General features: G+C 57.3%; 1 protein-coding gene across 12 annotated transcripts in view; it reads left to right on the plus strand.

Moving 5' to 3' along the window:
* TLE3 (TLE family member 3, transcriptional corepressor) overlaps positions 1–20703 on the plus strand; it is a 48844-nt gene that overhangs the window by 17449 nt on the left and 10692 nt on the right. For 6 of the 12 annotated variants that reach the window (XM_053223805.1, XM_027067656.2, XM_027067657.2 and 3 more), the window contains exons 5-9: positions 4341–4403; positions 6243–6347; positions 14346–14550; positions 16142–16158; positions 19836–19955. In XM_053223805.1, the coding sequence (XP_053079780.1) occupies positions 4341–4403; positions 6243–6347; positions 14346–14550; positions 16142–16158; positions 19836–19955 (510 nt within the window). The remainder of the gene's footprint in view (positions 1–4340; positions 4404–6242; positions 6348–14345; positions 14551–16141; positions 16159–19835; positions 19956–20703) is intronic. The other 6 variants (XM_053223806.1, XM_027067659.2, XM_027067661.2 and 3 more) reach the window with 2 other exon arrangements.

Consider the following 20703-nt stretch of genomic DNA (forward strand, 5'->3'; position numbering starts at 1 on the left):
CTGGTAGATTAGTGCCTTCTGAGGAACAGTGTTTTTCCACCAGCAAAGCTGCCTGCTTTGAACCACACTTGAAAAGCAATGTTCAAAGGCCGCACCAGCCTCCCCAAACACCTTTTTCCAAAGGCGGCCGTCTTCCTGCCACCGGCACCTACCTGCTCTTGGGTTTGTATCTGAGGATCTGGCTCAAAGAAGGCGGTGACTTTGCGGGACCCGCACGGAGGGAAGGACCGGGGCCAGCCTCACACGGACCACGGCTGCCTTATTGATAACAATTCCCTGGATCGCCGAGAGTTTTCCGACGTGTGATCTAGTTCCAGTTGGTGATTTGTGACCTGTCCCAATTGTTGAAGCCACATGTCTGGATTTTTCCTTCCCCCCCCCCCCCCACCCCCGCCTTTCTTGGAACTGATGTTTAGGGCTTGTTTGAATTGGACCAAATGCTGTTTTAACAGCTGTTCGAATCGGAAATGCTGTCAATTATTAACCCCGACGGTAGTTTTTCTTTCAACTCTCCAGGCTCTCTCAAAATGTCAAAATTTGGCTTCTTGGTAGGAAGGCGTTTAGTGAAGTTGCTTCACTGCGGAGCGAGCGTCAGTGTCCCCATCTGAAACATGGAGACTGTGATTCTAAGTGCCTTCCCTACAGGGTTACTGCGAGCTCACTCATGGAACGTGCTTGGGAACAGCTGGGGTGGTGGGTGTTAGCTGTTACTCTTGTTGTTACGAGTGGCTCTGGCCGGCCAGCTTTTATTTCCAGGAGCTTCCCCCCCTGCGATCCCCGCCCTCAAAAAAAAAAAAAAAATGTGAAAACAGTCTTTGAGTGAACTCACCAGTGTGGTGAGCCCACTCCCGGGGTTGGGCGGCCAGCGTAGAGATGGGTGGGGCTCAGTCCCGCTTCTGCTGTTGGTGGAGACCAGGGGGGCTGGAAGGAGCGTGCTCTCCTCCCACCCCAGACCCAGCCACGGGGAAGCCCTGTTTTACTATAAATGCTCTCCAAGTATACGGCCACCCCTCCCCTCTCTGCCCTGCGTCATCCTATCTCGCGCTGCCAGACCTTCATTGGGTTCGGGCGCAGGACAGGGCCTGAATGCCGATGCCCCAGGCCTCCAGAAGGTTCCTTGTCTGTGTGGAGTTGTTCTGATGGCCCCTGGTGGATGGATACCTGCGGTGTTGGGACGTGGGTGAAGGAGGCACGAACTGCTTCCAGTAGGGTGGAAGGGTGAGACTGGGAACTTGTTCTGAGCCGTGGTCACCTGGTGGCCCGGATGCCAAACCTTGAACCGGGCACAGCTATGTGAACTCTCAGCAGGTCCCTTTTCCTCAAAACCAGAGGATGCTGGGCTCCGGACCGAGCCCTGCAGGAAGGAAGAGCCCACCTGTGGGGAGGCTGTGGCCGCATGTTTGCTAAAGGGTATCGGGAAGGGGAAGGACAGCTACTTTTCATTTTTTGCCTTGAACTCGCAAGACCCTGACACTTGGCCTATTTGCTAGAGGAAGTAGGCAGGTGGGAAACCTTTTATAACCACCCGCCCCCGAGAGCTGTAGCTACACATAGACCACAGTAACTGTGGGGGTTCAGAGCCTGCCTGCCGCCTGCCTTCCTGGCTCAGGGGTGGGGGCAGCGGCCAGAGACCCACCGAGAAGGCTTGCAGCTGGTCTGGCTCGACCGCACTGCCTCATCCTGTTGGCGGAGGGCGTACCCACCTCCCCTCCCAGCTGTATGCCAACATTTCATCCACCGGGCCCTTCCTGCCCGTGTTGATCTGCGGCCACGGGGACCCTGCAATAGGAAGCCTTGAAAAATAAATGCAGGGAGGCTATTTGAGATCCTTCTGGCTGAGTGTTCATTGAGCACTTACTACGTGCCACGCACTGCTGTGCTAGTCATTTGAGGTAAGAGGCTTTGGACCAATGAGATTCCTAAGCATTGAGCCTGGTTTGTTTAGTTTCTTTCTTTTTTCCCCCCCAAAATATTTTGGGGCACCTGGGTGGTTCAGTTGGGTAAGCGTTTGACTTTGGCTCAGGCCGTGATCTCACCGTCTGTGAGTTCGAGCCCCACATCGGGCTCTGTGCTGACAGCTGAGAGCCTGGAGCCTGCTTTGGATTCTGTGTCTCCCCCCTTCTCTCTCTACACCTCCCCCACTTGCACTCTTTCTCTCTCTCAAGAATAAAATAAAACATAAAAAAAATTTTTTAATGTTTTATTTTATTCTTGAGAGAGAGAGTGTGAACGAGCAAGGATCAGAGTGAGAGAGGGACACAGAATCGGAAGGAGGCTCCAGGCTCTTAACTGTCGGCACAGATCCTGACGCGGGGCTTGAACTCACAAGCCGTGAGATCATGACCTGAGCCGAAGTCGGACGCTCAACCAACTGAGTCACCCGGGCGCCCTGTTTAGTTTATTTCTGTTTCTTTTATGTTTTTAATATATCCTTCTATTCTGATTTGTCACATCAGCGTGTGACAGTTGAGTGACCATGTTGGTCTGTGCAGGTTTGGACGGAGATGCAGACTGATTGTTCTAGAGCTCCCGCCCCATACAGCCCTGATTCCTGTTTCCTTCCCCTTCCCCACGATCAACCGAGGAAAAAAGGAACAGAAATGAGAAAGGGTCCTGGTTTGGGGTAGAACTCTTCCCACTTCCTTAAGTTAATAATTTATACAGCAATTACTTAGCAATCTTCCCAGATTCCTTACGTTATAAATGACGGACATTTAGCGGGTGAAGCCCAGGGTGGCTGCTAAAACCCCTGCAGTGCACGGAACACATGTCAAATGTCAATGGCACGGGGGCTGAGAAAGTCTGACGTCCAGTGACCTTCACTGGAGTGTATACTCAAATGTGCAGATGCAGCGGTGAGGCCCATAGGTCTCAGCCAGGGGAATACTGGATACTGCCTCTCTACCCTGCAATTTGGAAGCGGGGACCACTATTGACATTCAGTGGGTCTCACATACCGGGGACGGTCCTCTGCAGCAAAGAACTGTTGCGCCCAAATGCCCACAGTGGGAAACCCTGGCCCCGGTTCCTGAGGATCAGAGTGATTGATCGGCAGAGTGTAGCAATCCCTGGTGTAGAAGACAAGCTGTCTGTGTCTCTGGCGGGCGCCCCTGGATGTAGGGCCGCACGGGGGCCCCCTGGGCCCCCTCGGGTCTCCCGGGGGTGTGGCCTGTCTTCGCCTGATTCGCCAATCAGAGACATCCTCATTAGTGGTGGGGGTGCGAGCTCCGGGAATAGGGGTCTGTTTGCAAGCCTTCAGACAGCGTTGTTTTTATTTTAAGTGCACAAGGATTTCTCGTGGAGAATCGTTTGACATGCAGATGATCACAGGTTTTTAAAGGCTGTTGTCATGGTTTGCAGTGTGCTGATGAGAGCTTTGCAGCCCGCCCTGGGCCCCCTCAGTCCTGGTGGCCTCAGGATTCGTTGCGAGCGGAGAAAAGCGATCGCGAGACGTGTGCGTCTATCAGTGGGCCTCGCTCGGCCTTCCTGCCTGGTCACCATTAACCATGTGACACAAGTTTTTGGTTTTTTGTGTTTTTTTTTGTAAACCACTCTTCATCCGGGGCTGACATAGGGCAGGGTGGCAGAAGCGGTTGATATTCATCTAAATGGGAGCTTTTCTGGAATGTTGGCGGTGGAGCAGAGAACTGGTCAAGCCTTCCTACGAGTGGCCCATGTACAGGATCAGGGTCCCAACCAGTTACCTCCTGAGCAGTTCTTCGAGAAGGCAGTGCCTTACCCTAAAAAGTGAAGCCTTAATGGTGGGATTTCGGGCTGGGCAGCACAACTGGGGGGATGGGGAGGGATCGTTCTGGTTGGGGAGCTGCAAAGTGAAAAGCGGGGGGGGGGGTGAAGCGGGTCCCCTTATCCACATATCCCTTTGGCACATGTGGCCCTGGGGGCTCCCTGTCACTTCCCGCTCTGAGAGCCAGAGAACCTGTCTTGCTCTAGGTTTTAGTGCGGTGGGGGAGGGGGAGGTCCTTGTTTCGTTCTGCTTTAATTAGGGCTTCTATCCAGAGCAGGCAGACTGCGTTCTGACCCAAACACATAGACCACCTCTGATAGGAAATCGGAGCTCTGCAAAATGTGGGCAGCCTGGCCTTTGGGGGGGGGGGAGGGGCAGTTGGAAGAAGTTTCTTCACGTTGTGTGCTGTGGACTTTTAGCAAGGCCTCCTGGCGGGAGGCCAGCTTGGCAGGACGGGTAGGGGGGCGAGGAGAAAGCATGGAGGGTCTGTGGTTTCGGGGAGCGGTGGAGGGGGAGTTTGTGCTTCCCCCCTGTGTGACATTTCAGCGACTTGATCGACCCGCCTGGGCTTCACGCGGTCTCTCTTCTTTTGCAGACAGAGATCGCGAAGAGATTGAACACGATTTTAGCACAGATCATGCCTTTTCTGTCACAAGAGGTAAGACCTCCTTTAACTGTGTCCTCCTTGTGTTTCCAGGGCAGTCCAGGGACCCCTGCCCCTGTCCGTTCATACTGTCTGTAGTTGGCAACCTGGGGCTTTATGGAAACTTCTCCAGCACATGAGGGGGAGCATTTGCTCTTTCTTGTAGTGGAACGGGTTCTTTGCTGCTGCCTGAGACCAAAGAGGAGGGTCCTGGCCTGTGATGGGGCTAGCAGTGGGTGCCACTCGGGCCCCCCACCCACCCACCCCCCCCCCCCGCCGATCCAAACAGACATTCCCAGACACTGCTTCTCTGTGCCCCGCCTCCCACTCCTGGAAACATCTAGAAGCAAGAAGCCTGGCCAGATAGTGCTAAGGGGCAGATCCTATAAAGGGAATGAGTTCCCAAGGGGGACCCCAGCCCCTAGGACAGAGTGTCCTCCCTAGAGGCATGACCAGTCTGTTACCCGCCAAGCACACTTTGCAAGGGACCACCCCCTGAAGCCTGGACGGGGCTAGTGGGTGACACGAGACACTAGGGCTGTGTCTCCAAGGAGACCCCTTGGTGCAGGGCAGACAGGATAGCTGTCTGAGAGGGGCCTGTTTCCGTCCAGCAGAGCTCCCTCCAGCTGGGGCAGGTCCTGCCTTCTGTCCCCCCCCTCCCCCCCCCCCCCCCCCCCCGCGAGGGGCTGGGACCACCTCCGCTCCCCCCTGGACTCCTAGGTCTCTGAATCAGAGTAGCCACTGGTAAACGATTGAATCTACGTGAAAACAGGATAGGTGACGTCCTCAGAGCTTGCAGCCCAGTGAGGTAGACAGCTGCGTAGGAAGCAGGTACTATCCCAAGGTGGAAGGGAACGGACGTACCAAGAAAACCCTTTTTAAACTAGGCCCGATTTTATAGAGCGGCTTTAGGTTCATGGCGACCTGTACGTGTGGAAGGCACAGAGATGTCCCGTAGGTTGCCTGTTTTCAGCATCCCGCACCAGAGTGGGGTGTTGGGTCACAGCTGGTGAGCCCGCACACCGCTCTCACGTTCCCTTTCTCTCTAGACACGGTTTTGTTCCTCCCCCTATTTGGAGAGGGATTGAGCGTATATAGAGTCACATACTTTTTCCTTTTTTTTTTTTTAATATTTTTTGTTCGGGATTCTCCAAGGTTCTTCTTTTTTTTTAATTTTTTTTTAAGCTTTATTTCTTTTTGAGAGAGAAAGAGAGAGAGAGAGCGTGAGTGGGGGAGGAGCAGAGAAAGGGAGACCCAGAATCCGCAGCAGGCTCCAGGCTCCGAGCTGTCAGCACAGAGCCCGACGCGGAGCTCGAACTCGCGAACCGCGAGATCATGACCTGAGCTGAAGTCGGATGCCCAACCGACTGAGCCGCCCAGGCGCCCCTCACGTACTTGCTTCTGAGGTCCTTGAACACAAGTTGCACAGACCCCGACAACCCCTCAGTGCCCTAGCTGCGCCGCCTACGAGTGGGAAGGTTCTCCTACACGACAGCCGTTACCCGCACTGAGAAAACTAATCATCGAGCAATATCATCTCCTGTCTAGCTCCTGTTCAAAGGCGTGGAAGGGAGTTTTTCTGTATGTGTGGTAGAGGAAGGCGGTTGACCGATGGCCGTCTTTGGGCGCATCCCTATTTTAACTTGAAACAGTTCATGGGACGTTTGCACGAGTAATGCACGCTCGCTGGAAAGGGGTGAAAGAAGGTGAAAATGCCCTGCCCCGCCTGTTTAGTGGGCCTCTTCTGCTTTGTGAAGGGGGGGGGGGGCGCGTCCCGCCTGTCCCGAGCGGCCCTCCCTGTGCCCTTTGTGTTGGCAAGGCAGCCGCATCTCACGCACCCCCTGTTCCCCACAGCACCAGCAGCAGGTGGCACAGGCCGTGGAGCGTGCCAAGCAGGTCACCATGACGGAGCTAAACGCCATCATCGGGGTACGTGGACTCCCCAATCTGCCTCTCACCGTGTGTATAGCCCTTTAATTCCTCTCATTTAACCGTAAACCAGAGATGGACCCTGACCTTAGCTGGCCTCAAAGAATGGCGGCCCCAGGGCTCCGGCTTCCCGTGGGCTTGGCCCCGTTTGGGGGCTCTCTCCCCATCAGCTCCCCAGTGGCCCCCTACTCCCCATGTTGAGGGAGTGCCCCACATGCCTCCACCTCTAAATTCATCAGCCCCCAGCTTCCCCAGGGGGTGGGGCTCTGAGGTCACCCTCACACCCAGCCTCCTCCTCAGGCCTCCCGGGGGGGGGGGGGGGGGCTGTCCACCCTATGTCCCCTCCCTGGCAAGGGTCTGCCCTTCTTTGGCCACCTGGGATCAGAACTGTCTCTGCTGTACTGTTGATGTGAAACGTGCTGTGGAATTTGGGTTTGGGCTTTGTCGTGCCGGGCACTGAGCCGCCTGGCGGGGCGTTGGTCACGCACCCTTAGGAATTCTAGTGGGGGGTGTTCTGGAAGTCCTATCTCCCCAGGAGCAGGGAAAGCATCCAAGAATGCTTTGGGAGGTCTGCTTCCGGTGGGACCCCTCAGTGGAGGGAGGAAGCCAGATCCCTCCCCTTTTGCGTCCCTGACTCGCATCTTGGATTCACGAAGCATCTTTCTGCTGCTTTGAGTGAGGCTGAGGACATTTAAGATAAGCAGCTGAGGAAAAACAGCTCTTTTCCCGTGACTTTGGGCAAGGCTCTTAGCCTCAGGCGTACCTGTCCGCCTCTGGTCCCTAAAATGAAGGGGGTGGGGGAGATCAATGCTTCCCATCCAAGGACAGCTGGCTCTTGGTCCCCAAGGGCAGCTTCTGAACAATGTAGATTTCAAGGCACTCTCTCTGCAGTTCTTTTCCATAGGTCTGGGGGGTGGGACTGGGAATCTGTGTTTCTGAAGTTTTTTTTAGCTCATTCTGAAAGGTAGTCAGGCGTGGGAAGCAGTGGCCCAAAGGGCTGAGGTCCCGTTGGCCCTGACGTTCTGGGACCCTGCTTGGTCCTCATTTCTCTTTTGTTCTTATGTGAGGCCGTTATTTCAAGGTGGACCCGACCCGAAGGCCCCAGGGTGGTCCGCCTGGTGGAATAAACGAGAACTCCTGGGTTTTCAGCCCGGGGCAGAAACCCTGAGACATGCGTTCTAGCCATAGTTCTTCCCTGTGTGACCTCGGCAGGTCCTGCCTCTGCCCAGGCCTCAGTTTCTGCATCCGTTAAAGGAGGGAGTAGACCAGCCCATCTCCCTGGGCCAGAAAGCGCTGGGAGGCTGGGGTCAGAGGGGCAGAAGCATGCTGGTAGCTCCCGACACTCCCGTCCCGCCTCTGGGACCTGTGTCGGTTGTGTCCTGGGGTCAGTCCCGGGGCAGTCACGCAGTGCTGTTGCGGGAGGGCACCGGCGGAGGCGTGAGCGTGGTCTAAACCCTGGCAGCGCCGGGGTGGGGCAGAGCAGGGTCCGGAAGAGGGACTGTGGGGAAGTGGTCAGTGCCTTCAGCCGTGGAGCTGGGAGGCAGTGCTCCTGAGGGTGAAATCCTAGCACCGTAAAGTGGCTGTCTTCTCTGAGATCAGCCGGCGGGGGGTTTTTCAGCCCTGACACCTGTGAAGTTTGGGGCCAGACACTTTGTTGGGGGGCCTGTCCTGGGCACTGTAGGCGTTGAGCACTACGCCTGGCTTCAAACCCACTGGATGCACATAGCAGCCCCCCCACACAGTTGTGACCCCCAGAACTGTCTCCAGACATTGCCAGATGTCCCTGGGGGCGGTGGGATGGCTTCCGGTGGGGAGCCACCGGCGTAACCAACGGCCTTGGTTTACAGAGAGGGGAAGTGATTCATGGATGGTCACATAGTGTCCGGGAGTGTCACCCCTCCCCCCGCTCAGCCCATCTGGGGCCTGGGGCCTCTGTCTCAGTGACCCGTTCACGGCTCAGTGGCTGATAGTGGTAGAAGGGGGACGCGGGGACGGGGAGTGCACCGTGAGCTCTGCCCTCCGAAATTTCTCCTCTTCCAGCCCCTCGCGTCCTGTCCCCTCTCCAGGCCGAGCCTTCCCGGCCCGCACCGGGGCCACAGTGGGTCCCCTCCCCCGCTTCCGCCTCCCTCCTTGGCATCGAAAATCCTCTTATGAAAATAACTTTTTTTTTTTCCTAAATTCTAAGAAAAGAGCGAAATTGGGGAAGAAACGCTGCTTGGATTAGCTCCACTTCCTTTAAGTAGTATTTAGGAAGCTACAAGTTAGGTCAAGGCAGCTCGAGGCAGATATTGGAATTCAATTAAAGCCAACGAGTGGGGCCTGTGACCCCCATTTTCAAGGTAATTGCTTCTCCGGCTCTCAGTGAATGCAGCCGTCGCCCTGTCATTAAGCAGGCGGCCGTCTAATCGCTGCGCCTGACAGAGCGTCACAAGGCAGGAATTACGGACGGCTGAGGACGGCCGCTGCATGCTCGCACTGGGGAGCTGGGCTTGACTGCACTCCGGTGAAGGGGCGGCTCGTCTCGCCAGGGAGGAGAGGGCAGAGCAGGCTGGTAGCTGAGCACACTGGGGAAGGCGAGGTAGAGGGGGAGGGCGGGGGCGCAGGGGCCGCCAGGGGTCCTGGGCCCAGCAGTGAAGGGCAACTGGTGGCTCTACCCCCGTGGGGCCGTCCGATTTGCCCATCTGGAGGGAGAAGTAGCCCGGCCCCCTGGTCTGGGAATTAGGGGGGCTTTGGGCAAGGTTCCTCCGGGCCTCAGTTTCTCCATTTGTGAAAAGACGGAGGCGGGCTAGGTAAGTGTGCTGTGAGGTGCCTGCTTCAGTGCGGTGTGAGAGGCTCTCTTGGGCATGGAGTTGAAGGATTCTGAGTCTGTGTCTTGGCTTGACAGTTCAATGTGTCTGGCGTGGGTGGGTGTCCGTCGTGGCAGATTTATTGCACGGAGTAGAGTATTTCTAGGTCTCCTGGCGAGAGAGACTCGGATCCAACATCGGGCTGCTGTAAAGGGAGAAGGGGACAGAGGGGCGGAGGAGGGAGCCCAGGCTTGCTGGCTCAGCACACCCCCCTCTCCAGGGAACTCAGATATCCTCGAGGGAAGATGGGCCGGAAGATGTCTCTGTGCCAGCCGGGGCCTGGCAGGACCCAGTTATCGTAGACCCCGTTCTGTTACAGGCCCGTTTTTTCTTGGATCCAAATTGCTGAAAGGGTCAAGATTCCTAAGCACGGGGCGGGGTGGGGAGCGGATTTTGTCCCTTGAGCAGTATCCTGCAGAAGGCATCCCTAGGCAGATTAAAGACCCTGTGAGCTGACCTAGCAACCGTTCCCAGACTCCTTTTTTTGTTGGTGGTTCTGTTTTGTTTTTACGTTCTGCACTGGCCCATGGTAATGGAACCTGACGAGCGGAGGGGGTTCATCTGCACGCTGACAGCGTGGTCTACATTCCTTTGGAAATGTATTCGTGGGAGGCATGTGATAAAGCGTTGACTTTTTTTATTGTTTTCAGCGGGGCGGGGCGGGGGGGGGGCTGGGGGGGTGGGTGGGCGGTGGGGAGGACGAAGAGGGAGATTGTAGCCTGTCACAAACGACATGGCATTTGGAAGCCATACCTGAGGTTTTTTGCATTCACTCCAGGATGTAGATGTGCAGGATTCAGTTGACTGAATTTTCCACGAGGAAGAAGGTGCAGAGATCGTGCTTTAGAATACATCAGCTTCTTTCGGCCCGGCGGCGCGGTGGGGAGAGGGCACGCTGGCTCGGAGTCCTGGCTCTGCTTGCCTCCCCATCTCTGAAATAGGATAACAAGGGTTGTTGGGGGCTCTGAAAGCTATCACGGAGCACGGAAGCTCAATTCGGCGTGGAGCCCTGGGGCCCACCGGCCGTGTGCGATTAGAAGGAAGGGGGAAGGCCCAGGGCTGCTCTCCCAGCAATTCTGGGAGGGTGCCAAGCGTTCATTGAATGCAGTTCGGCCTCTGTGCTTCTTCCTCTGGTGGGCGTCCTCCGTGGGCTTTGGCTCAGCAGGTGCTTAGACAACTTCACTAAGTTCAACCCAAACCGTGAACCTGAGAAGCGAAGCATTAAATCAGCCAGCAGAGGCATTAAAGCGTGATGTGCATAATCCAATTACATATCCTCTACAAGGACGAGCTTCCCTGTCAGCCTGTCCTGTAAGTGGCCATACCTTCTGAGCCCAGGGCGCGGGCACGTGACACACGTGTGGAACAAGGGATTCGCTTACAGCCCGCGGGACGCGTTCTGTGACGGGCTCGTGTTCTGGCGTGAACGAGCACCCCTGAGTGGGCTTGGTTCCAGACGCTGAGTCCCTCTTCGGGGCTGGGGGTGGAGGGGGGATTGCTAACTTCCTTTCACATCCCAGATGGAGAAGTCTCGGCATGGGAAGGAATGGTAGAGACTGGAGACAGGCTGCAGCAAAGCGGTGAGCGCAGTCCCTTCTTGGACGGTGGACTTGATTCCCTTCTCTCCCCAGCCGCCACCCTTCCACTCACGGGGCACTGTATTTCAGCACATCGTCCTCTGAAGTCAGGGACATGCCACAGGGGACAGAAGTGTTGCCTGCCGTCCCGCCTGCAGAGGGTCTGGGGCTGCGACACGGGACGGCAAGGCAGGTGGCTCACCGCCAGCCAGCTTCCCCTGCCATGTTGGGGAGAGAATTTCGTTTCGCTCTCTGTTGCAACCGAGACTGCCATTAGCAGATGCTACGCCCAGCAAGCGCTGACATCTGCCCTCGCCCTGCGAGAGAAGCCTTGGAGGTCGGCTCCTGAAGTCCCTGCTTCCCGGAACCTTCTGGACCACTCCTGACCGTGCCTTCAAACCATGCAGAGGAGACCTGGCGCGACTTTCTGGCTGTGCAGAGAGTGCTTTTGTACTCAAAGATGAGAAGTATTATGGAAATCTCCTTTCCTCTGTTGCAGAGAAGACACTGACGCCTGACGTGCTATGGCAGATCGCCAGGCAGCCACCATAGCCTTTGTTTCTGATGCTGGCTCACTGGTTTACGCTTCCAGGAAGCAGGGCACCCCACTGGTGCTCCTTGTCCCCACAAACCGTTCCAGCTGCCTCTCACTGGGCCTTGGAGAGGAGGCGCGGATCTGGGAGGTGGTCACGTTCGGACAGAGCCACTCGGTTGACTTCCTCTGCATGTCTACTCAACATTATCACTTATTTACCCAGCAACTGTGCACTGAGCCAACCTGCCGGGCACCTTCAGCGGTGCGGGGACGGATAACACCAGGTCCCTGTCTTCCTGGAGCTCCCAAGCTGCCAGGCATCACATAAAGACGAACGAAATGGTTGTATTTGTGATCCATTCACAGTTCTTGCTAACGTTTCTCGAGGACCTACTTTGCCTTGACACGTAGTGTAATGCATGGGGTCCTTGCACGATGAGACCACGAACAGAGGCCCAGAGAGGTCCACTGACTCAACCAAGGTCTCATGGCTGATAAGGTAGACGTCCAGCTTCTACCCTTCAGGACGTCCACGCTGGCCCTGGTGTCTGAGCTGTTAGAACTCAGAAGGGAGACATGCGTCCTGACCAGGAGGCTGGGGGAAACTTCCAGAGGAGGTGGTATTTGAACTGGCCGGGCAGCCTAGAAGGTTCGGTAAGAGGGCCGAGCTTACCTGGTAAGGTACGAATCAGGGTGTTTGGAGCTCTTCAACGACCTCTTCTCCCGAGCACAGATCCTTCGTAAGCTCTTTCTCCAGAAACCGAATTGCTCATGGCAGGAGCCAGCCTTGTACCCACGCAGCTCCTTCTCTGAAGCCGTTTTCTCTCCTCTCCGCTCCCTCCGGCGATCTTACTGGCCAGGCACTGTAAAAAGTGGATTAAATACCTCACGCGTTGCTTTCTGGGATTTTACTAAATAGTTAACGCTGGCAGAATTAAAGGGCCTGCCAGCAACTGGTCTAAAACCACAGGGCTGCTGGCTCAGACTCCTCTTAAAACTGGGCGTGTAGATACAGTTGGATCGTTGGCCCACACCAGGGAACGGTGGGTAGCCATTGGAAGGGATGTGTTGATTTGTGCCTAACAGTCTTAGATTAAAAATCCAGTTGTCTAGTAGTAAGGTTTGCGAGAGCCTATTTATTTAGGAATAGAGTCACAATTTGTAGATCTCCATTAAGGAAAGTCTAAAGCGACTCAGAGTGGAATCTTCTAGAGAGTGGGATTGAAGGGTAATCTTTTAAGAAAAACTTGTAAATCCGTACTCATTTTTAATATTTTCTGACCATGTATCATTTTTTTCCTCGTAATAAGGCCTAACGATGATAATTTCTTTAAAAATGAAAGACAGGGGAGATCAGCTGTGAGCTCCCGTGTTTTAAAAGAGCCCGAGCCACCGGGCTGAGCCGGGTTGGGTCTCCGCATGGGGACCCCTGGGCTTTTGTTTCTGCTCTGGCATCTCGGGGCATCTGGGGTTAGGCTGCACTGGGGACCACTGCCCACCAGCAGCTTCCATGAGCCACCTACCAGTAGATGATCCAGCTGATGTGACCACCAGTGGATCCCAGCCTTTCACACAGAGCTGAGAAACAAACCCTCGGGGGCCACCAGCGTGGCGGTGGCTCTGGTTGCCATTGACTTTGGGGTGAGCCCGGTTTGCCATTTGCAGCTTCGTTGGGGAAGAGCAGGGCCCCTAAGCCCCGGTTGCTCACGTTTACTGCCTCTTGAGGCCTCCAACCAGAACCATAGACCTTCCCCCTGTGTTCTGTTGACTGCCAGCTGTGGCCCGAAAGCCAAGTTCATACTGATAGGCGAGCTGGTCAGATTTTTGCTCTTTGTCGCCCCCGCTGGCCCTTCTTGCCTTGAGGGTCTCCCTAGGGACACTCTTTGGATAAGACCGGCGGTTGACAGAGCGGAGTCCAGATGGCACTCTATTGGCTGGAGTTGGCAAGCCACTGGCTGCCCAGTCCAGCCCGCCAAGTATCAGTTTGCCTTCTGTAAAATGGGCCTGACCCTTCCTTTGCCACCTGGTTGGAAGGGTCAGAGGTCAGATTTGGAAAGTGCCAGGCGTTCAGTAAACGTTGGTTCCCTTCTCTTGTGCTTAGTTGAGGAGAGGTGTTTATAGGTGGGTATCCGCATAGCCAAGGCCCCAGCCACTCTCCAGAAATATTTGGCCGTGGTGTAGCCCGCCCCACAGTTCCTGTGGTTCTCGGCGCAAAGTTTGGAATGATAAGATAAAGGGCATTTTGTAGTGGCTGCTGGGGAGGGAACTAGGCTACCCACACCGGTCCCTTGGGCGTAGGATGCAGACTGGAAAGAGAACACCCTGAGGCTAGTCCGGGCAGGGGACGTCTGGGGTTTCAGGGAGCAGAACCCTTGGCTGGGCACTGTTACCACTGCTGTTGACGATGAGCAGGTGTAGATTTGAGAACAGCGGGGAGCCCCTTGTAAGCCCCCTGGCAAATGATAGCTGGGATTCGAAACCTGGTCTGTCACGTCCCAAAGCCCCAAGTCCTTGTTAACCGTTCTCCACCCTGACGTCCCCGTGCCATTAGCTCTCATTCCACTGGCCCCAAGCTCCCTCCTCTTGATCTCGGGGATTTTCTGCTGTGGCCTGCCCGGGGATTTTCTGCTGTGGCCTGCCCGGGCTCAGTAAGCCAGCCTCGAGTTCGTCAGAAACGAGGGAGGCTTCCCGGGATATGGGCTCGGGGTGGGAGCCACCGGCTGCTCATGTTGAAGGCGTGCAGGCGTGAGCAAACATGACCGCCAGCTTGAAAGTGGATCCTGCTCAACAGAGAGGCAGCCCCGAGGGCTGCTTGGTCTTTAAATGCGTGCTTTTTTATTGATCCCGGGCTCGCAAATGGACTGTGGGAAATTCTGTCCTGAAACTGGGGGGGGGGGGGGGGGGATGGGCGGGGAGTTTGAGGACCCCAATCTTGGTGCCTCGGTTGCGGGTCCGTTAACAGACTGCCTTCATCCGGACAGCGTGTGTGGACCGGGCTGGGGGTAAAGGTTTCGGAGGGCGCTCCCCCGCCGTCCACGCTCCCCCGCGCTCACCACCCGCTTCATTACAGCAACAGCAGCTCCAGGCCCAGCACCTCTCCCACGCCACGCACGGCCCCCCCGTCCAGCTGCCACCCCACCCGTCAGGCCTCCAGCCTCCAGGGATCCCCCCGGTGACAGGGAGCAGCTCCGGGCTGCTGGCGCTCGGGGCCCTGGGTGGCCAGGCCCACCTGACGGTGAAGGACGAGAAGAATCACCATGAGCTGGACCACAGAGGTGCGGCCCAGAGCTGGGGCAGGGGGCGGGGCTGGGCTGGGGGCTGGGGGAGGGGGGGTTCCCGGTTCCCGCGGGCCCTACTGTGCGTGGACACGGCAAACGTCGTCACCCTGGAGTCAGGAGTTAGCAAAAGCTTTGGTGCCATCTGTTGAATTCCTGGTCTGTGGCAACCAGAGCCCCGCCCCACATGATCCACCCTGCCTCCCCCCCCCCCCCCCCATGCCTGACGTGGCCCCGGCGTGCTCTGCCCTGGGAAGCCTGTCGTGCAGGCACCCTCCCGTTATCCTAGCTACAAGCTGCCCATCCTTCAAGGGTCAGCCCCAGTCCCATTCCTTCAAAAGTGTGCCTTCCAGTCTGGGCTGGGGGCCTTTTTCCAGTTCCCAGGAGAGTTGGAGAGCTGGGGTCCCAAGAAGGAGCCCTTTGGTCGCTGTCCTCTTTAATCCTCCCCCTGGAGAATGTTAGGTCCTCACCGAGATCGGTAGTCCTTCGAGAACAGGGGCCAGGTTCCCCGGCTTTTAACTTAGCGTGTATGTCTCACTAGCGCACATGCCTTGGGCAAGGTGCACAGTGGCACCCTAGTAGACTGTCTTTAAGCGGAGGTAGCTGTCACACTACTGAGGGAGATCACCGGAAGGACTTGGAACGAGAACCCGCCCCCCGCCCCCCCTTCACCAGCCCTTACCGTGAGGACCCCGGCAGCTGCACCCAGCCCGGGCTTCATTCAGGAGGGCTTAGTTTGTCGGGAAAGGAAGAGTCGTGGCTCCCTGGCAGACCCTTTTCAAAAACCGCCGCCTCGTGCGCTCTGCCCTTGGATGTTTTTTTCCCGGTTTTATTGAGATGCAATTGACGTACAAAATCGTGTAAGTCGAAGGTATACACGTGGTCTGATTTGCTCTTAGCTGTTTACCAGGGCGTATGGCCAGTGCCTTCCCAGCCCTCCCCGGGCGCCACGCCGTCCGGCTCGGGCCAGGGCGCCAGGGTGGTAGCAGATTGTGGGAAGTGGACGGAGGCACGGTTGTGTGTCCCTGCAGAAGGATGCCCCACCTGGGAGAGGAGGCGGGTCTCCTCACAGCAGAGAAGAGAATCAGGGAGCTAGTGCCTGGCTGTGCAAAGACACAGAGAGAACGGTGTTAGTTGAAACACAACAAAAACCGCTCCCACAGTTCCTTTATTTACTTGCTTGTTCATTTTAAACAATGATGGTCTCAACGCCCAGATCCGCTAGGTCGCCTGCATAGCAGGATCCTCTTCCAAACCTTGTGACTTTAAAAACTGCTGAGCAGGAATCTCGGTGCCCTCCTTGGCACATCAGGGAGAGCAGGGCCACAGCCCCCGCCCCACCCGGGACCGGTGGCCAGTGGGGAGCATTGGAATCGGGGAGGTTAATTTTCAAAGCGAGAGATGTCACCTCATGGCCCTGCCTTGGCTGACCCACGGTGACTCAGAGAGCCAGGCCTGCGGCCCATTTTAAAACCTGTGAACTAGCAAAGCTTAAAAACCAGCTGCAGGAGACTGACCCTTCTCCCTTTTTTTTGTCTCTTTGTCTTGGGGGGCCTGACCCTCCTCCCGTCTGGCTCTTCCGTCCCTGAAGAAAGAGAATCCAGCGCGGTAAGTGTCAGCACGCTGGCATCTGGGCTGGGGGGGGGGGGGGTAATGCGGGAGGAGGAGGGGACCACGTGGGATCCTGGTGGGGGTTGTTGTTACGAAACAGGAGTTGCACCTGTTGAGAGTGACCTTCGGTTGGGGAAGCTGTCATCTCTCCAGCCTTCCTGTCCATCATTTGGCAGATGAATAGTTTTCAGTGAGCTCTAACTCTCTTTTTTATGAGAGGTGATTAACCAGAGAGGTCAGCTGGCCAGCCCGTGGAGTTACTGGGCCCCCCACAGGCAACCCCGGGGCGGGGGGGGGGGGGGTCCTGCGTCCTGGGCTGGGCTGCTTCCCTCCTCCCAGGTTGGCTGCCCCCGCCCCCCCCACCTGATCCTGTATTCTCCTTGCTTCCTCCGAACGCCTGAGGTTTCTCCTTGTTCTGGGCTTTAACTCGGTTTAAGAAAGTGCTAGCGAGCAGGCATCAGGGCCAGGCTGTCTGCGTGTCTGCCAGCTCTGAGATTTGCTGTAAATCTTTCTGATCACACTGAGGCTCAGAGGTTCTGTTTCAAGTGAATAAGCCTTCTGAATAAGCGCAGTGGAGTCTGGATAAAAAAAATCCTGCAGCGATTAGCAAAGCTATTTTATTCCTCATCGCTGTCCTTGTATCTGGGGCCATCTAATCTGTTAGGATGGCTTTGGTTATTACCTCGTGTTAAGTAGGACTTGGAAGGTCAGGCAGTTAACTAACCATCTAGACGGCAGCTTCCTCGGGCAGCCCCTCCATTCCGACCCCCTTCCCTCCCGGCCCTCCTCCCGGCTGACTTTATAAACCATCCAATTTGCCACGGTGCTCTCGGCCCCCCGCGACTGGCCCGTGTGCTCTGGGTCCACATTTGGGCCCAGTGACGGCTGGCTACCTCAGAAAGGAACAACTAAAGCTGAAAATCCGTCTCGATTGCTTTAGTGTTGATCCTCCAAAAGGTGGCCATTTTTGCAGAGGTGGTCTGTCTAGATAGAACTGGACCCCTCAGGGCTCGGGGCTGGTCCTGGCTTCACGCAACACCGGGGAGCTCTCTTGGCCTCTCTGGGCGCCAGTTTCTCTACCTGTGACACGGGCATATTCCCGCCCAGTCAGCCTCTCAGCCTGGTTAGGAAGCCCACTCGGCACAGAACGTGGCATCGAGGAGATGACCCGGTGAACAAGGCACCTGCCGCGGCGTGAACCGAGGGTTTGAAGCCCGACGCCCTCTGTCCTCCTCCCCATTGCTGTTTGCGTTTGGCTTTGTGCCCCCGTCTGTGAAAGCTTTCTGCGCAAAGAAGCTCCCCGGGGGGACCCCCAAGAGCTGAGCTCTTCACCCTGCAGCACCCACACGCATGCACGGCAGACTCCGAGCAGAGGGGGCACGCTCCGGCCCCGGGAGAGTCCGGTGGGAACGAATCGAGACGCCATCCGGCCCGGGGCCCGGGCGCCCGGCTCAGGGCGGGCGAGGCCGTAGGGCCGTGTGCCTGTGGCCGCGGCGTCCGAGGAAGTGTGCGGCCCCTTGCGGACCAGGTTGTCAACAGATGAGGCCCCCGCAGGAAGGACAGGGCCGCGGCCGGGTGGAAGGGGGCCGGCTGGACGGGCTGGAAGCCGTCCCAGAGGGCTTAGTCTGGAGTCCAATTAGAGGTAGCTTCATTCATATTTCCTTGCCTCGCCGAAGCAATAAAAAATACTTAGTTTTTTGGCCGCCTGCCAGCCAGAGGCGGGCTGGATCGATGCCGCTAAATGCCTGACATGACTCTCTCCGGTAGCAGCGAGGGTTTTCAGCCTGACTGCATGAGAAGAAAGAGCTCGCTGTTCTCCGAGCCACGGACTGGGTCGCAAGGAGAAACACGAGCCGCCGCACGCCCCCCCTCGGCTCCGCTCCCCGCCCGCCCCGAGAGAGGAGAGGGGCTGGAAGCGATTCTGCTTAGCACGGGGTGGCCGCCGTCGGAGGAAATGAAATGAAATGGCGGTGATTTTCCTGCCGGCGCTCGCAGCGGCTAATTGAATTGCGGCCGTGTGCGCCTCGCCGCCGCTCCTGCACGGCTGTGGGGAAGGCTGAGCTGCAGTCCCATTATAACCTCCATTTTTCCTTCCAAGGCTTGATAACTCTGCCATTTTAATTTGCTTCAGGCAGAAACTTGGCAGGGAAGGGCTGCCCAGAAACCGGCTTAGGAAAAGGAAATTAAGTTCTGTGGCTGGTCCCCACGCCGTGCCCCGCGCCCCCGGCCCCTCCGCCACCACCCCCCCCCCCCAACCCAAACGCCGGCACTGGCCTCCAGAAAAGTGGGGAGACGTGAGGCAGAGGCTCACCCGGCCTCCGCCTTGGGATACCCTTCCCTGCCGAGCGGGGGTCCCTCCGTGGCCCTGCGTGGCCCTGTGTGGCCTGCGCGTCTGATGCGTGGGCCGTGGATGGGCCGGCCTGTAGCTGGACTGAGTCTTGCTCCTTCCTCCAAGCCCCAGGCCTGATCCAGGGTGGGTGCTCAGAAAAGCGTGGGTGAGTGGTGAGTGAAGGAGGGTCTCTCGGAAAGGAGTGAACTCGGCAGCCCCCTCGAGGGACATTGAATCTGTCCCGGCCCCCCGGAGGGCAAGGGCACAGGTTTGCTGGCCGGTACCCCTGCTGGTTAGCTCCTCCCTCCCTGCTTCCCAGCCTGGTGCTGACAGCCACCGAACCAGTTCCGCTCGTGGCCACAGGCAGCATCCCGAGCCTGCCCGCCCGCCCGCCCACCCGCCCGAGGGATCCCTTCCTCTGCAGGACGCCCTCCCGCCCCTGGGACAGCTCCGTTCCCAGGCCTGTCTGCCTGTGCTGTTCCCGCTTTGCCGATTGGCCCTCTTCCCAGGCCTGGAATTTCAAGCTATAGCTGTGCTTTCTCACCTTAGAGTTTGAAGGGAGAACTCATCAGGCCCTTCCAAGCTTGAGAAACCTTGGTTTCCTTTATGTTGCCTCCAGTGGGGGACCTCGGGCACGTTTCCCAACCCCTTGGGGCCCCTGCATTCCCACCGTTACAGAAAGGATGATTCCACCTGCCCTCCTACCTTTTCCCACCTTTCAGAGGGAAAGGCTTCCCGATGTTGCGATTTTTGTTTCTTTAAAACACTGCTCTTTCTCAGAAGTTGCTGGAGGCCCTGCAGTGGAGGAGTAGGGTGTTCACACAAAATGCCAGGTTGCCCACGTACCCTTAGAAGGCCTGTCGGCAGCCCAACATTCTCCTTCCGGGTCAGTCCCCCCATTCCAGTGGGGTTCAGCTGATGACGTATTGCACACAGCCCCTGTGTGTCGGCTGAGACCCGTCTTTCAAGACTCAGTGCAGACTTGGCTTATCCCTTCTTTGAGCAAATGTACGTGGCCGGCCCAGGATGGGTGTGGACGGAGAGCGGTGTGATCCGGCCCTCATGGAACGCACAGTCTCGAAGGCCGGAACGCAGACAGCTCCGTGCGAGCCTGTTTACTTACTAGCAGCGTCACGGCTCCAAAAGGGAATTGTGCTCCCCGGGCCTCTCCCGGGGGGGACCCAGTCTGGAGAGCTGGGAAGTCTTCCCTGGCAAGGCCCCGATGGAACAGAGCTGACCTCGAGGGCCTGGCCATTGGTGCAGGACATTGCCCTCTTGAACCACCTGCACTCAGCTAATGTCTTGGTGTGCACGAAACGTTCACGCTGAATCTCCTCGTTCCCAGAATAACTCGGTGTCGCCCTCGGAAAGCCTCCGGGCCAGTGAGAAGCACCGGGGCTCCGCAGACTACAGCATGGAATCCAAGAAGCGGAAAGCAGAGGAGAAGGATAGTCTGAGCCGATACGTACGTCTAAGGGCCTAGTGGGCACCACTGGGTCTGTGCTGGGAGCTGGGGTTGTGGGAGAACACACAGGCCTGACTTGTGGGTGACTCAGAGGCACAGGTGGGGACAGGCTGGGTTGTCTGGTGTGTGTGTGGGGGGGGTGGAGACCATACACACACACACACACACACACACACGCTGTGCACATGGGCCACCACAGCCAGGAGGGAATGGATGAAGAGAGCAGAGGCGCCTCCCACAGCCGGGCCAGCGACTCCATGCTGCTATCACGGCCTTCCCAGAATCCTCGGTCTGCTCCGGGGGCCTCGCTGGCACCCCCACACTTTGGCCGAGCGGCGTGGTCATGGTATCTGCTCCGGGCCAAGCTGTGCGGGATGAGAGCTGGGACCGACAGAAGGGGGCCGTGCGGTGCTGGGCTCCACTTGGTCACCTTGCTGCTTGTGGCTTTGGATATGTCGCCCACATTTCCGGGCAAGAGGCTGATCACCCTCCCCCCCCCCCCCCCCCACACACACACACACACAGCAGCAGAAATGATACAATGAGCCTAGCATACTTCCTTGTCCACAATGGTGGGTATGAAGCCGGCTGCAAGGAGCTGTGTGGCTCCAGAGAGACACGTTGGAGGGGGGGCTTAGAAATACCATAACAGGTATCGGCAGGTATCGGTCAGGCTGCCAGTGGGCACGGAGCAGAGTGACCCGGAGCAGGGCTGGGGGGCTGGGCTGGGAGACAAGAGCCTGGGCTT

The sequence above is a fragment of the Acinonyx jubatus genome, chromosome B3 (genome assembly GCF_027475565.1).
Source record: "Acinonyx jubatus isolate Ajub_Pintada_27869175 chromosome B3, VMU_Ajub_asm_v1.0, whole genome shotgun sequence".
Lineage (NCBI taxonomy): Eukaryota > Metazoa > Chordata > Mammalia > Carnivora > Felidae > Acinonyx > Acinonyx jubatus.